At 37.4% G+C, this 17,525-nt stretch overlaps 1 protein-coding gene across 1 annotated transcript in view; it reads right to left on the minus strand.

Moving 5' to 3' along the window:
- The window catches only part of HPSE2 (heparanase 2 (inactive)), a 311,126-nt gene that overhangs the window by 267,858 nt on the left and 25,743 nt on the right, over positions 1-17,525 (minus strand). The window contains exon 3 of the mRNA XM_055559882.1: positions 7,791-7,962. Coding sequence (XP_055415857.1) covers positions 7,791-7,942 — 152 coding nt within the window. The 5' untranslated portion in view covers positions 7,943-7,962. The remainder of the gene's footprint in view (positions 1-7,790; positions 7,963-17,525) is intronic.

Below are 17,525 nucleotides of genomic sequence, written 5' to 3' on the forward strand. Positions count from 1 at the left end.
TCCAATTTCTCACCCCTCATTCACTCTACAAACTATTGTGATCTGACTTCAGTTCCACCACTCCACTGAATTATATTTTTCAAGGTCACCAACAACCTGCATGTTCCCAGATTCAACCGCACTTTTCTGTCTTCCTATTACTTGTCTTCTTGGCCTTCCAGCAGCATCTCCTCTGTTTTCTTGGTTCCTATACCTCTCTCTCTCCCTTTCCTCTTACATATGAGGCCATCCCTCTTTTCTCACATCTCTGAATATGATAGTTCCTTTGAGCTCTCTCCTAAGCCTTTGGCTCATTTCTTTATATATTCTAACTAATCTCCTCTATTTCCATTGTTGTTGTTTTTCAGTCGCTAAGTCATGTATGACTCTTTGCAGTCTGGTATTCCCATCTTTTTAAAATTTTCCACAGTTTGTTGAGATCCACACAGTCAAAGCTTTTAGCGTAGTCAATGAAGCAGAATCCGATGTTTTTTGGAATTGCCTTGCTTTTTCTATGATCCAACGAATGTTGGCAGTTTTATCTCTGATTCATCTGCCTTTTCTAAAACCAGCTTGCACATCTGGGAGTCCTCGGGTAAGTACTGCTGAAGCCTAGCTTGAAGGATTTTGAGCATTACCTTACTAGCATGTAAAATGAGTGCAGTTGTAAGGTAGGTTGAACATTCTCTGGCATTGCCTTTCTTAGGGATTGGAATGAAAACTGACCTTTCCAGTGCTGTGGCCACTGCTGAGTTTTCCAAATTTGCAGACATATTGAATGCAGCATGTTAATAGCATCATCTTTTAGGATTTTAAATAGTTCAGCTGGAATTCTATCACCTCCACTAGCTTTGTTTGAAGTAATGCTTCTTAAGGCCCACTTGACTTCACACTCTAGGATGTTGGCTCTAGGTGAGTGACCACACCATCATGGTTATCTGGGTCATTAAGATTTTTTTATATGGTTCTTCTGTGTATTCTTGCCACCTCTTCTTAATCTCTTCTGCTTCTGTTAGGTCCTTGTCATTTCTGTCCTTTATAAAGCCTGTACTGCATGAAATGTTTCCTTGGTATCTTCAATTTTCTTGAAAAGGTCTCTAGCTTTTCCCATTCTATTGTTTTCCTCTATTTCTTTGAATTGTTCACTTAAGAAGGCCTTCTTATCTCTCCTTGCTATTCTTTGGAAATCTGCATTCAGTTGGGAATATCCTTCCCTTTCTCCCTGCCTTTCACTTCTCTTCTTGCCTCAGCAATTTGTAGCCTCCTCAGACAAACACTTTGCCTTTGTGCATTTCTTTTTCTTTGAGATGGTTTTGGTCACTGCCTCCTGTTCAATGTTAAGAACCTCTTTCCATAATTCTTCAGGCACTCTGTCTACAAGATCTAATTCCTTGAATCTATTCATCATCTCTACCATACAATCATAAATGATTTGATTTTGGTCATACCTGAATGGTCTAGTGGTCTTCCCTACTTTCTTAAATTTAAGTCTGAATTCTGCAAAAAAGAGCTCATGATCTGAGCCATAGTCAGCTCCAGGTCTTGTTTTTGCTGACTGTATAGAGCTTCTCCAATTTTAGCTGCAAAGAATATAATCAATCTGATTTTGATATTGACCATTTCCATGACGGAGAAGGCAATGGCAACCCACTCCAGTACTCTTGCCTGGAAAATCCCATGGATAGAGGGGCCTGGTGGGCTGCAGTCCATGGGGTCGCTAGGAGTCAGACACGAATGAGGGACTTCACTTTTCACTTTCATGCATTGGAGAAGGAAATGGCAACCCAATCCAGTGTTCTTGCCTGGAGAATCCCAGGGACGGGGGAGCCTGGTGGGCTACCATCTATGGGGTGGCACAGAGTCAGACATGACTGAAGCGACTTAGCTGCAGTAGCAGCATTTCCATGATGCCCATGTATAGAGTCATCTCTTGTGTTGTTGGAAGAGAATGTTTGCTATGATCAGTGTGTTCTCTTGACAAAACTCGATTAGTCTTTGCATTGCTTTATTTTGAGCTCCAAGACCAAATTGCCTGCTTCTCCAGGTATCTCTTGACCTCCTACTTTTGCATTCCAAACCCTGTGATGAAAAGGACATTCTTTTTTTTTTTTTTTAGTGTTCTAGATAGTTTCATAGGTCTTCATAGAACTTACGGTCAACTTCAACTTTTTTGGCATTAGTGTTTGGGGCATCAGATCAGATCAGATCAGTTCAGATCAGTCGCTCAGTCGTGTCCGACTCTTTGCAACCCCATGAATCGCAGCACGCCAGGCCTCCCTGTCCATCACCAACTCCCGGAGTTCACATAGACTCATGTCCATTGAGTCAGTGATGCCATCCAGCCATCTCATCCTCTGTCGTCCCCTTCTCCTCTTGCCCCCAATCCCTCCCAGCATCAGAGTCTTTTCCAATGAGTCAACTCTTCGCATGAGGTGGCCAAAGTACTGGAATTTCAGCTTTAGCATCATTCCTTCCAAAGAAATCCCAGGGCTGATCTCCTTTAGCATGGACTGGTTGGATCTCTTTGCAGTCCAAGGGACTCTCAAGAGTCTTCTCCAACACCACGGTTCAAAAGCATCAATTCTTTGGGGCTCAGCCTTCTTCACAGTCCAACTCTCACATCCATACATGACTACTGGAAAAACCATAGCCTTGACTAGATGAACCTTTGTTGGCAAACTAATGTCTCTGCTTTTGAATATGCTATCTAGGTTGGTCATAACTTTCCTTCCAAGGAGTAAGCGTCTTTTAATTTCATGGCTGCAGTCACCATCTGCAGTGATTTTGGAGCCCAGAAAAGTAAAGTCTGACACTGTTTCCACTGTTTCCCCATCTATTTCCCATGAAGTGGTGGGACCGGATGCCATGATCTTCGTTTTTTGAATGTTGAGCTTTAAGCCAACTTTTCACTCTCCACTTTCACTTTCATCAAGAGGCTTTTGAGTTCCTCTTCACTTTCTGCCATAAGGATGGTGTCATCTGCATATCTGAGGTTATTGATATTTCTCCCAGCAATCTTGATTCCAGCCTGTGTTTCTTCCAGTCCAGTGTTTCTCATGATGTACTCTGCATATAAGTTAAATAAATAGGGTGACAATATACAGCCTTGACATACTCCTTTTCCTATTTGGAACCAGTCTGTTGTTCCATGTCCAGTTCTAACTGTTGCTTCCTGACCTGCATACAGATTTCTCAAGAGGCAGATCAGGTGATCTGGTATTCCCATCTGTTTCAGAATTTTCCACAGTTGATTGTGATCCACACAGTCAAAGGCTTTGGCATAGTCAATAAAGCAGAAACAGGTGCTTTTCTGGAACTCTCTTGCTTTTTCCATGGTTCAGCGGATGTTAGCAATTTGATCTCTGGTTCCTCTGCCTTTTCTAAAACCAGCTTGAACATCTAGAAGTTCACCGTTCACATATTGCTGAAGCCTGGCTTGGAGAATTTTGAGCATTACTTTACTAGCGTGTGAGATGAGTGCAATTGTGCGGTAGTTTGAGCATTCTTTGGCATTGCCTTTCTTTGAGATTGGAATGAAAACTGACCTTTTCCAGTGCTGTGGCCACTGCTGAGTTTTCCAAATTTTCTGGCATATTGAGTGCAGCACTTTCACAGCATCATCTTTCAGGATTTGGAATAGCTCAACTGGAATTCTATCACCTCCACTAGCTTTGTTCATAGTGATGCTTTCTAAGGCCCACTTGACTTCACATTCCAGGATGTCTGGCTCTAGGTGAGTGATCACACCATCGTGATTATCTGGGTCATGAAGATCTTTTTTGTATAGTTCTTCTGTGTATTCTTGCCATCTCTTCTTAATATCTTCTGCTTCTGTTAGGTCCATACCATTTCTGTCCTTTATCGAGCCCATCTTTGCATGAAATGTTCCTTTGGTATCTCTGATTTTCTTGAAGAGATCTCTAGTCATAGACTTGGACTATTGTGATGTTAAATGGTTTGCCTTGGAAATGAACTGAGATCATTCTGTCATTTTAGAGACTGCACCCAAGTACTGCAGACTTTTTTGTTGATTATGAGGGCTACTTCATTTCTTCTAAGGGATTCTTGCACAGTAGTAGATACAGTGGTCATCTGAGTGAAATTTGCCTGTTCCTGTCCATCTTAGTTCACTGATTTCTAAGATGTTGATGTTTACTCTTCCATCTTCTGCTTGACCACATCCAATTTAACGTGGTTCATGGACCTAACATTCCAGGTTTCAAAGCAATATTGTTCTTTACAGCATCAGACTTTACTTTCACTGCTAGAGATATCCACAACTGAGCGTCATTTCTGCTCTGACACAGCCACTTCATTCTTTCTGAAGCCATTTGTAAACTGCCTTCCACTTTTCACTGGTATCACATTGGACACCTTCTGATCTGGGGGACTCATCTTCCAATTTCATATCTTTTTGTCTTTTTATACTGTTCATGGTGTTCCTGTAGCAAGAATACTGGAGTGGTTTTTCTATTCCCTTCCGCAGTGGACATATTTTGACAGAATTCTCACTATGACCCATCCGTCTTGGGTGGCCCTGCAGGGCACAGCTCATAGCTTCATTGAGTTACACAAGAGTCCCTTCACCACAACAAGGCTGTGATCCATGAAGGAACACATCACCATACCCTTATCCAACATATCAAGTCCTGTGGCTTCCACTGCCAATGATACATTCCATTTCCACAACCCATTTCAGGTTCCTATCATTATGTGTACCACTACAACAGCTTTTCTCACTGATTTCCCTGCCTCCTCTCCAATCTATTTGTCACAGAGGAGACATAGAATACGTTCTGTATAATAAATCAAATTTTTTCACTCCCCAGGTTAGAAACATTCAGTATCTTTCTCACTGTGCTCAGAAGAAATTCTAAGCCCTTCATTATGCCTATAAGTCTCTATATAAGTCTTTTTTGTTTAGTTTTTTAAATTTATTTATTTTTATTGAAGGATAATTGCTTTACAGAAATTTGCTGTTTTCTGTCAAACCTCAACATGAATCAACCATAGATATACATAATTACTTCTCTAAATATACCTTTCTTTTGTCAATCTGGCCCCTTTCTCATCCTTAGGATCTTTGACATGCTTTTCATTTTTTCAACAACACTGACACTGTTCATTTCTCATTTTGTCTAGTTAACACTCATTCAAGTTCAAATTACACTTTAATGAATTTTTAAAAATTATAGTTGATTTACAATATTATATTATTTCTGGTGTATGACATACTAATTCAATATTTTTATAGATCATACTCCATTTAAAGTTACTGTAAAACATTGACTATATTTGTCATGCTGTACCATATATATTTGTTAGCTTATTTATTTTATACATAAGCTTGTGTTTGTATCTCCTAATCTCCTACCCTTGTCTTGTCCCTTCCCCTTCCCTTCTCTCCACTGGTAACCACTGGTTTGTTCTCTATATATGTGACTGTTTCTGTTTTTTTATATTTATTAATTTGCTTATTTTTTAGTTTCCACATAGAAGTAATAACACAAAGTATTTATCTTTCTCTGGTTTTTTCACTAAGCATAGTACCCTTCAGGTCTATTCATGTTGTTGAAAATGGCAAAATTCATTCCTTTCTATGGATGAGTAATATTCCATTCCAAATTTTTATCCATTCATTAGGTTGCTTCCATATCTTAAATAATGTTGCTATGAATACTGGGGTACATTTATCTTTTTGAATTAGTGTTTTCATTTTCTTCGGATATATACCCGTAAGTGGGATTGCTGGATCATATGGTAGTTCTATTTTTAGTTTTTTGAGGAACCTCCATACTGTTTTCCAATGAGGCTGCACCAATTTACATTCCAACCAACAGTCTACTAGGGTTCCTTTACGCTATATCCTCAGCAACATTTGTTAATTGTGGTCTTTTTGACGATAGCCATTCTGACAGGCGAGAGGTGCTATCTCATTGTGGTTTTGATTTGCATTTCTCTGATGATTAGCAACGTTAAGCATCTTTTCATGTGGTTGTTCCTCTTACATGTTAATCCTTTAGAGAACACTTCCAACCACCTAACTTGGTCAAATCTCAGCATTTACAGTCATTCATAGAACCTTGTTCCTCTCCTTGTTATTGTTTCAGTCTTAAGATAAGTTGATTATTGCCTACGTCTCCCTTACCATAGTACATACTCCATGAATGTAGAGAAAGTATTTGTTTTTGTTTATTATAACACTCCTGTTTTCAAACACAGTTCCTGGAACATAGCAATTACTCAAGAAGTAGTTGCAGAATGAATGAATTACTGATACAAAGTCATGCTACTGAGAAGACACTATCAGTCCCATTAAACTATATTAATCAAATCATTAAAGAAAAGGTATAATCTAAAAGAATAACTATGTGGACTTAGTTATTGGCTTTGCTTATGTATTATGAACTATGAGAATGTTCTAAATATGTGATTCTTATCCCCTAATTACAACACGTAAAATAAGGCCTTCATCACCATACCCCCTCTCCACCACATACATGGGATAATTTAAAAGTTCAGCAAAAGTATGCAAAAGGAAGCCCAGAGTTGTACTTGTAGGTAGGAGTAAAAGTCAGAAAAATTGTTCTTCAAGAAAAAAGGGAACTTTCTACTGAGAGAGAAGGAGAGGGGGTAAAAAAAGGGTGAAGGAAGGACAGAAGTTAATATAAAGGCTTGGGGATTCTTTGTAAAGAGGAAAATACCTAAAATTAAATTTCAGGCCATTAATGTTACAGTGTAAATCCTTCCACCTTCCCAAGCCTTCAATAACATCTGCTATGTTAATTAGCTTAGATCAAGACTAGGCTACCACAAAAGGGAAGAGAGAGAGTCATAAGAGCCATCAAGCCAGAAGGACCATTAAGGAGGTTAGCCATAGGTTTCTTCGTACTGGGATATATCTGTTTATACTTGTATACCATTTATCTAACCTCACTTGGGCTGTACAATTCACTGGAAAACATCTTACTTGCTTTTGAATTTATAGGAATAACCATAACTATCCCGGAATATGACAGGATGCTGCATAAAACGTATGCCAGATGAACTCCTGCCTCTCCCACCTTCCTCGTTCCCGCCCTTCCAGGTATAGTCACATCTCCACTTTGGGTCTTGGATTCAACATCTAACTTCAGTCTTCCTCATGCTATTCCCTCTGACATTCCCTCCAACCCTGCATAATTAGACTCAACATGCATGAATATTCCACTTATTTTATCTGGGCCTGGCCCATCAGCAGCACTGGGGAAGACAGCATTTAACATAGTGACCATCCACAACCAATGCTTAATAAATGATTGTTCGATTCAGTCAAAATTAAATAAATCACACGATAGTAATTCTCTAGAATACCTAACAAATTTGTTAAGATATGCTTTAATGTACAGATGTTTGTAGTGTTTCTCAACTTTTTAACATAGTTCCACTGTCCAGGATTTTGTCAAATTTTACTTTCTATAAGAGTTCCCAAGAGTATAGCAGATAATATTTTGCCTTCTAAAAAATATTAAGTTATATTATGCGATGTTATAGTATTAAATGTGCTTTTTAAAACAACACATCCTTTCCAACCTGTTTTGGAGTTTGCGATATTCCTCCCAATCCCACCCACTTCTGCTGACTGTGGAAGGCCTGGAGAGAGAAGTTCTTGCACTGTTTGTAGAGAATCCTTGGTTTATGGTGGGAGTTTTCACTTTGAAAGAGTCTCTCTGTCCTTCTTAAGACCAGAAATAACCAGGAAGAGTACAAATACATTAACTCATTACATGTAATGAACAACGTTTTAAAAACTGCTAAATAATCTGACCTACCCATCTAGAAGGGCGATGACGTTTTTCCTGGGCCGCCCAATATTAGGGCCATACAAGCTGGCTCTGGAGTAAATCCGGATGGGTTGCAACAGGCTCTTCAGCTGGATGTAATCCTTTCCCAACTGGCTGCCATTTACTGCCCGGCCATGCATGGTCCGATAGTTATTTGGTTCTAGATTAAAAGCAGACATGCAAGTCAGAGTTGGGAAGAGTGAGGTTCTGCCAACCTTTTCCTAGCCACAGATCTCTCTCCCTTTTTTCTTAACAATGTAAATAAAATAACCAAAGGAGGGTGCAAGTTAGCTTAACTTGAGAAACTGTCCCAGCAAAAAAGCCAAGTGCCATTTTATCATTCTATTTATTTTCAAACTAATCTTCACAAAAGCTCATCTAATCCACAACAGAGAGACCATACTGATTTTCAAATGATAGTTTATAATAAACGGCATATTGAGTTGAACAGTATCCCCCCGAATTAATGTCAATCTAAAACTTTAGAATGTAATCTTATTTGGAAATAGGGTCTTTGAAGAAGTAATTACTCAAGATGAGGTCATATGGGATTAGGATGTGCCCTAAATCCAAAGACTGGTGTTTTTATAGAGAAAGGAGAGGAAGATTCAGGTACACAGACATACAGGGAGGAAGCCCATGTGTCAATGGAGGCAAGAATTCAAGTAATACTGTTATTCCAAGGCTTGCTGGTAGCTATTAGAAGCTAGAGAGAGGCACTGAATAGATTCTCTCTTAAAGTCTCCAGAAGGAATTAACCTTGGCAATGCTTTGATCTCAGACTTCCTAAACTGTGATAGAACAAATATCTCTTGTTTTACAGCACTAAGCTTGTCATGACAGGCCTAGAAAACTAATACAAATGGTAAGAAGGGAACGCTTCATAAAAATGATCCTTGTGTCAAAAAGACAGAAAAAATTTAATGTTCAATTAAACACAATTAACACAAAGTGGCTGAGTGTAGTCCTCTCGCCCAGTTCCTATTAACTTGTCAGTCCTAAAAAGACAAGGAAAGTCCTAAAATCCAACAGTTCCACTGCTGGAAGAGCTAACTTGATTTGCAATGAAGGACATATCCCAGAGAAGGCCAACATTTTGGTTAACTTGAGGTTTTGACACTGGTAGGGGCAAGAAATAGATCAGCAGACTCACAAGAAATGTAACAGGGAGATTTGGGGAGCGAGGAAATCACTGAGGATTTTGGTAAACCCACAAATACCCCTCATAGTCTGGAAAGTTGTTCTCAGGAGGGACTGGAGAGGGCACTAGCTATCTACACATTCCCAGATGAATGTGAAACATAATATACTCATAAAGGACACATGAAAAGGCAGGTCAGAAATTAAAAGCCAGTCAGACTTGCAAAATGCCTGAATTTTGAATGTGTTCACAAACCTATACACAAATCTAATGGTAAAGATGAAGCCATAACAGCTCAAAGCAAGCGTAACCTCTGATCATTCATCACCTCACCACTAAGCTATGCTGACGCAGAGGCAACCCCTGGGAAGCTGGCTTTACAATTAAAAAATAATTGAAAAATTAAAAAAAAAGAACGAATAGATATTAGTAGCTACATGATGCAAGCGAGATGAACTCTATGGAACTAGTCCAGGAAGTGAGTAAACAAACAAAAGAAACAACAAAAAACCTCTGGAAAGGAGGATTTGGAATCCAGAGTTAACCCACCATATTATCTAAAATGTATAGTTTTAAACCACAAAAAATGACAGCATGTAAAAAAATAGGAAAGTATTACCCATAAGCAAGCAAAAAAGAGAAAAGAAACTATTTCTTAGGGAACTCAGATGTAGGACTTAGCAGACAAGGACTTCAAAACTGCTATTATAAATATGCTTAAAGAACTAATGGAAGAATAAAAAATTAAGGTATGATTTTACTGACTAATTACATATAAATATAGAGATATTAAAAATAAATACAGATAGAAATTACCAAAAATTATCAAATGGAAATCTTGGAGCTGAAACAACTCTTCACATTTAGAACACAATGGAATTAGTAGCTGAATTTTTATCAGAAATAAGGCCAGAAGACAGTGAGATGATACATCCAAAATTCTGGGAAAAACATCAATCAACAATTCTGTATGCAGCAATTTATGCTTCAAAGCTGAAAGCAAAATGTAGATCTTCCCAGAAAAACAAAGGACAGAACTTGTTGTGAGAAAATTTGTCTTACAAGAAATAAGAAAGGATTTCTTTTAGGTTGAAAGAAAATGACAGCAGATAGTGATCCAAAAGCACACAGAGAAATAAAGAACACCAGTGTATGTTAATATATGTGTGCCCTGACCATAATAGAATTAAACTGGGATTCAACAATGGAAAGAAATTTGAGAATCTATAAATATTTGGAAATCAGACAAATAATCCATGAGTCAAAGAGGAAATCGCAAGAATTAGAAAATATTTTAATGAAATGAAAATGAATATATAATACATAAAAATGTATAGGATGACACCAAAGGCACAATCCATGAAAGCAATAATTAAGAAACTGGACTTCATTAAAAAAACTTTTGCTCTGCAAAAGGCAATGTTGAGAGAATAGAAGACTAGCTAAAGACTGGGAGAAAATACTTACAAAAGACATACCTAATAAATGACTTATTAAAAATATAGAAAGAGCTTAAGACTTACTAAGAAAACAAACAACCTGATTTAAAAATATGCTAAAGGTTTTAACAGATACTCACCAAAAAAGACATACAGATGGCAAACAAGTACATGAAAAAAAGATGTTCTACTTTATATGTCATCAGGGAAGTGCAAATTAAAACAACAATGAAGTTCCACTATATACCTATTAAGAATGGCCAAAATTTGTAACACTAACACCACCAAATACTAGCTAGAATATGGAGGAATTAGAGGAACAGAACTCTCATTTATTGCTGATGGGAATGCAAAATGATATGGTTACTCTGGAAGTTTGGTGGTTTCTTACAAACAAAACATACTCTGAGCATATAATCCAGCAATCATGTGCCTTGCTTTTACACTGCTGCTGCTGCTGCTAAGTCGCTTCAGTCGTGTCCGACTCTGTGCGACCCCATAGACGGAAGCCCGCCAGGCTTCCTTGTCCCTAGGATTCTCCAGGCAAGAACACTGGAGTGGGTTACCATTTCCTTCTCCAATGCATGGAAGTGAAAAGTGAAAGTGAAGTCACTCAGTCGTGTCCGACTCTAGCGACCCCATGGACTGCAGCCTACCAGGCTCCTCCGTCCATGGAATTCTCCAGGCAAAAGTACTGGAGTGGGGTGCCATTGCCTTCTCCGTGCTTTTACACAAAGGAGATGAAAGCTTATGTCCTCACTTTGTCTGCACATGGATGTATGGCATCTGTATTCACAAGTGCCAAAAGTTGGAGGCAAACAAGATGTTCTTCAGTAGATGAATGGATAAATAAGCTGTAGTACATTCACACAATGGAATATTATTCAGCACTAAAAAGAAATGAGCCATCAAGCCATGAAAGGGTCCATGGAGGAACCTTAAATGTATATCATTAAGTGAAAGAAAGTGTTAGTCACTTAGTAGTGTGGATTCTTCACAACCCCATGGACTGTAGCCCACCAGGCTTCTCCATCCTTGGGATTTTCCAGGCAAGACTACTGGAATGGGTTGCCATTTGCTTCTCCAAGGGATTTTCTTGACTCAGGGATTGAACCTGGGTCTCCTGCATTGCAGGCAGACTCTTTACTGTCTGAGCCACCAGGGAAGCTGGCATTAAGTGAAAGAAACCGATCTTAAAAGGCTGTAATACTGTATGAATCCAACTATATGATATTCTTATATCATAAGAATAAAAGGAAAAACTTTGCAGATTGTAAAAGGACCAGTGGTTGCCAGGGGCTGAGGAGAGGTGGGAGGGATGAATAGGTGGAGCACAGAGGAATTTTATAGCAGTAAATACTCTACATGATACTATAATGATGGATACATGTCATTATACATCTCAAACCCATACTATGTACTCATCAAAAGTGAACCATAATGTAAACTATGAATTTTGGGCGATTATGATGTATAATGTAGGTTCATCAATTGTAACAAATGTACCACTCTGGTGAGGGATATTGATAGTGGGGGAGGCTACCCAAGTATGGGGGCAAGGAATATATGGGAAATCTCAGTACCTTCTCAGTTTTGCTGTGAACCTAAAACCGTTCTTTTAAAAAGTTTTTTAAAAAGTTAATTTGAGCAATAAGAGACACTAGGGATACACACGCAAAGGCCATGTGAGGACATAGTGAGAAGGTGGCCATCTGTAAGCCAAGAAACAGATCTCAGTGAGGGGAAAGCTCTGGTGATACGTATATGTTAGACTTCTAACATTTTTTATTGGTTAGGGAAAAAACAGTGCTTACAGCCTTACAGACTCCTATATTAGAAAATAAGAAAGATCTCGAGTCAATAATCTAAGTTTTTCTCTTAAAGAAAAAGAGAAAAAGAAGAGGGAAATAAAATCAAAGCAAGAAGAAAGAAAATAATAAAAATTAGAGTAGAAATCAATGATATAATAAAGGAGAAAAATCCACTGAAGTAAAAGTTGGTTCTTTAAAAAGATCAACAAAATTGATACAACCTTTGGCTAGACTGGCCAAAAAATAAAGAGAGAAGAAACAGATGACCAAATTTAGGAATGAAAGGGGAAATACTATTAAGGACCTCACATTAATTAAAAGGATAAGGGACTACTGACACTTGCTCCTTGGAAGGAAAGCTATGACAAACCAAGACAGCATATCAAAAATCAGAGACAACACTTTGTCAACAAAAGTCTATATAGTCAAAGCTATGGCTTTTCCAGTAGTCATGTATGGATGTGAGAGTTCGACCATAAAGAAGGCTGTGAAAAGTGAAAGTGAAAGTCACTCAGTCGTGTCTGACTCTTTGTGACCCCATGGACTATACTGTCAATGGAATTCTTCAGGCCAGAATCCTGGAGTGGGTAGCTGTAAGAATTGTAAGAATCTATAGGAATGTAAGGCTGAATGCTGAAGAATTGATGCTTTTAAACTGTGGTCCCAGAGAAGACTCTTTAGGGTCCCTTGAACTGCAAGGAGATCAAACCAGTCAATTCTAAAGGAAATCAACCCTGAATATTCACTGGAAGAACAGATGCTGAAGCTGAAGCTGAAGCTCCAATACCTTGGCCATCTGATGTGAAGAGTTGATTCATTGGAAAAGACCCCGATGCTGGGATAGATTGAAGGCAAAAGGAGAAGGGGGTAGTGGAGGATGAGATGGTTAGATAGCATCACCGACTCAATGGACATGAATCTGAGCAAACTCAGAAATAGTTAAGGACAGAGGAGCCTAGTGTGCTGCAGTCCATGGGGTCACTAAGAGTTGGACACAAGTCAGCAAGTGAACACCACCACCAAGAAATGAACAACTTTGTGCCAATAATTTACACAACTTAGACGAAATGAAAAAATTTTTAGAAAAGACACAAACTACGAAACCCAAATTAAAAAAAAAATAGAAAATCTGAATAGGTCTATAACTACAAAAAACATTTAATCAGTCATTAAAATTATGTCCACAAAGGAAGCCCAGACTCAGATGGATTAATTGGTGAATTCTATAATGTATTTAAGGAAGAAATAATTCACAATCCTTCACAAACTTTTTCAGAAAATTGAGAAAGAAGGAACAATTCCCAACTTATTTTATGAGGCCAATATTTCCCTGATACCAAAGCCAAAAGCATCATAAGAAAACTACGGATGAGTATCTCTCATAAATACAGATTCAAAAATACACAACAAAATATCTCCAAATGAAACCAGCAATGTATAAAAAGTATTATAGTATCATGACCAAGTGAGATTTATACCAGGAATGCAAAGTTGATTTAATAGCAACACCCAACTAATGTAAAATACTGTATTAACAGAATAAAAGGAGGGTTCAGGATGGGGAACACATGTATACCTGTGGCAGATTCATTTTGATATTTGGCAAAACTAATACAATTATGTAAAGTTTAAAAATAAAATAAAATTTAAAAAAGGCATCTGAATTAGAAAGGAAGAAGCAAAACCATCTTTATTCTCACAATATATCTTGTATACAGAAAATCATAAAGAATTCACACATGTAGGAAGTGGTGACCCACTCCAGTATTCTTGCCCGAAGAATCCCATGGACAGAGGAGGCTGGCGGGCTATAGTCCATGGGGTCGCAGAGTTGGACATGACTGAATAACTAAGCACATGATTATTATACCAGAGAGGCAGGCGTGAGGGTGGCAAAATGGGTGAGGATGATCAAAAGGTACAAACTTACTTTATAAAGTAAATAAGTCATGTGGATATAATATACATCCTGGTGACTATAGTTACGATACTGTATTATATATTTGAAATTTGATAAGAGAATAGATCCTAAAAGTTCTTAGCACAAGATAAAAGTATTTGTAACTATGTGAGGTGATGGATGTCAGCTGAACTTATCATGGTGATCATTTTGTAATAAATACATATATCAAAAAAACAATGTAGTCCAAGAACAGACATACAGATCAGTGGGAGAGAACTGAGCCCAGAAATAAACCTATTTATGGTCAACTGATTTCTGACAAAAATGTCAAGAGAATTCAATAAGGAAAGGAAAATCTTTTAAATAAACAATGCTGAGACAATTTAATAGCCATGTGCAAAAAGATGAATTTAGATTCTTATTTCACATCATACTCAAAATTTAACTCCTACTGGATCTTATTCCCAGAAGCAAAAGCAAAAACTACAAAGCTTTTAAAAGAAAAAATAGAAAAAACTCTTTGTGACCTTGGGTTAAAAAATCTTTGTGATCTTGGATTAGGCAAAGATATAATATCCAAAGCATACCACATCAAAAAAAGTTGATAAGCTGAACTTTATCAAAATTCAGAACATCTGAACTTCAAAAGATCCCACAAAGAAAATAATTAAATAAGCTACAGACTGGGAGAAAATACTTGCAGATCATGTGTTTGATAAAGATCTTGCATTCAGAATATATTTAAAACTCTTACAACTAAATAATAGGATGACCTAATTTAAAAGACAAAAGATTTGAGTAGACATTTCACCTAAGAAAATGTAAGAATGGTTGATAAGCATGTGAAAAGATGCTCAATATCACTTGTCATTAGAAAAGTGCAAATTAAAGGCATATTAATATACTACTTCAAACCCATTAAAATGGCTTTAATCAGATAGACAATAAAAAGTGTTTGCAAAGATGTAGAAAAACTGTAATCCTCATGCATTATTGAGGAAAATGCAAAATGGTACCACTACTTTGGAAAGTAGTGTGGTTAATTTGTTCAAAAACCAACATAAATTTACCATACAAACTAGCAACTCCACTCCCCTCTGAGGTATCTTCCTACAAGAGATGAAAGTATACAACCACACACAGACTTGTAAATGAATATTTCAACACTATTGCTGATCATAATAAAAAATAGAACAATCTAAATGCTTGTAATCTGGTGAATGGAAAAACAAAATGTGATATATATATATACATGTATATATGTATGAATATATGTGTATATTCATGCATTGGAATAGCATTCAGCAATTAAAAGGAATGAACTACTTTTACATGCTACAACACGGATACACCTCAAAAACTTGCTAAGTGAAAGAAGTCTACAGATGCAAAAGTCTACATACTGTACGATTCCAGTTACATGAAATGTCCACAAAAGACCAAAAGCAGATTAATGTCTCCTGGGACTGGGAATGGTTACAGAGACTGGCTGAAAACCAGCATGAGGGATCTTTTTGGAGTTATGGAAATGTTCTAAAATTGGACTGTGGAAATAGTTGTATAGGTCTATGAACTTATTGAGAGTATATATGTAGATGGGAGTATGTGGAAAAAGAATAGAGAAGATAGTTGATGAAGGTGAGAAGCAAGCAGAGAGAGGGAAAGGAAAAAAGTAAGCAGGTAAAGTGGTGACTTGGAGTAGGAAATGACAACCCACTCCAGTATCTTTGGTTGGAAAATTCCATGGAAAGAGGAGCCTGGCGGGCTATAGTTCAAGGGGTTGCAAACAGTCAGACATGACATGCAAGGAAACATTTCATATCTACAAAACATAGTTGTTAAAAATCTTGTATCAAGGAAATCATTCTTTCATAGACTTTGACATCCTAAGCTTACTAAATTTTCACCTTTTGAAATTAAGTATGTTTTTGTTTTCATGGTCTGTAGCCACACTATTTACCAATTTTAAAGAAGAAAAAAAGTAAGTCACTTGAAGTTTAGCTACTCTAGGAGAAACAACCAAAGAAATATCTACTTCAGTTTTTCCAACGCCAGATTTACTCTAGAGTACTTGTTAACAGGATGTAGGTATATGGGAGGCTGAGTGATAAGAGAACTGACCAGTTCTATTGTCTCTCCCTAAATGTGGATATAATTGTTAAACTATTACATCTGTCCAAAAAGATAAGGTTACAGAGAAGAAAATGGGTAAAAGATTGGAGAGACAATCCGGGCCAGGAAGATGACCAGATAATTTTTGAGGGGCAAGGACCTGAATATACAACATAGAATAGTTGTGAGCAGAATACACTGGATATCTTTAGGGATATGGTGCTAGCATAAGAAAAACTATCAGTAGTTTAAAATGAATTAGAAAAAGCTACAAGATAAATCTTCAAACCCTAAAAGGTGTGTTTAGTTGGGAAGACTACTTATGTGTCATATCAAAAAAATAGAAATGCAACTTTTAAAATAAAAGGAAGAAGGGGTAAACCAACCAACTCCAGTCTTCTTGATTAGAAACTCAAAAAAACTATATCTACCTTGATGGAAATTCTCACAAGAAACTTTACCAGATACTTTCTACCTTGTTGAATTTTTAAATTCATAGCCTTGGTTATTTTTCTATCTATTCCTGTCTATATCCCTATTTTCTTATCCATGACCATGCCTTTTCTCCTCCTCAAAACTGATTCTTTGTTTTTGTTCATCCTTGAAGAGACACCAAAAAGATGATGATGAGAATCAAGTGTGGCTAAGGTGACTGAACATTTTTAAAATGCAATTAGCTCCATCTCCAAACTGTTCAATGTAATTTGGGGAAAGGATGGAAAGAGGCAGACTCTCAGTTATTTGGAACAGATAGAAATATACAGAAAGATGCATATACTCTCCCCACCCATCTCCTGCCACCAAATCACTTCAGTTATATCAATTAAAGATTTACTTAGTTTAATAAGCTCCCAAATTCAGAGATGCCAAAAACCCTGGAGGAATTACTCCCACCAGTCACTGGTAAGTAAGTTTTAATTGCTTTGTGCTTATCTACAACCAGCTGAGATTCTTTTTATTTATTTTAATTGGAGGATAATTACTTAACAATACACCTGAGATTCTTTTACAAACAAATTTTATTTAGAAATAATTTAGAAAGAAAACAAATAGTTTAGGCAGAGCATGTATTCTGTAGCTCACCAGAGGCCTTACCACTCCTTACTGTCTTTCACTCACTCGTTTTAAACATTGTCCCTCATGAGAGCTCTAATGTTCTGTTTGGAGAATGCATTGTTTGAACAGTATTCTGTTGTGTTTGGAGAAAAGAGCTAAGCTGGGTAGAGTCTAGTATAGGAACAGGGTAAGGTTAGGTTCGGTAATCATGAGTAGACAACACGAAATACCAAAGAATGTCAAGATATTCTGACATGAAAT

The sequence above is a fragment of the Bubalus kerabau genome, chromosome 22, assembly GCF_029407905.1.
Source record: "Bubalus kerabau isolate K-KA32 ecotype Philippines breed swamp buffalo chromosome 22, PCC_UOA_SB_1v2, whole genome shotgun sequence".
Taxonomy (NCBI): domain Eukaryota; kingdom Metazoa; phylum Chordata; class Mammalia; order Artiodactyla; family Bovidae; genus Bubalus; species Bubalus kerabau.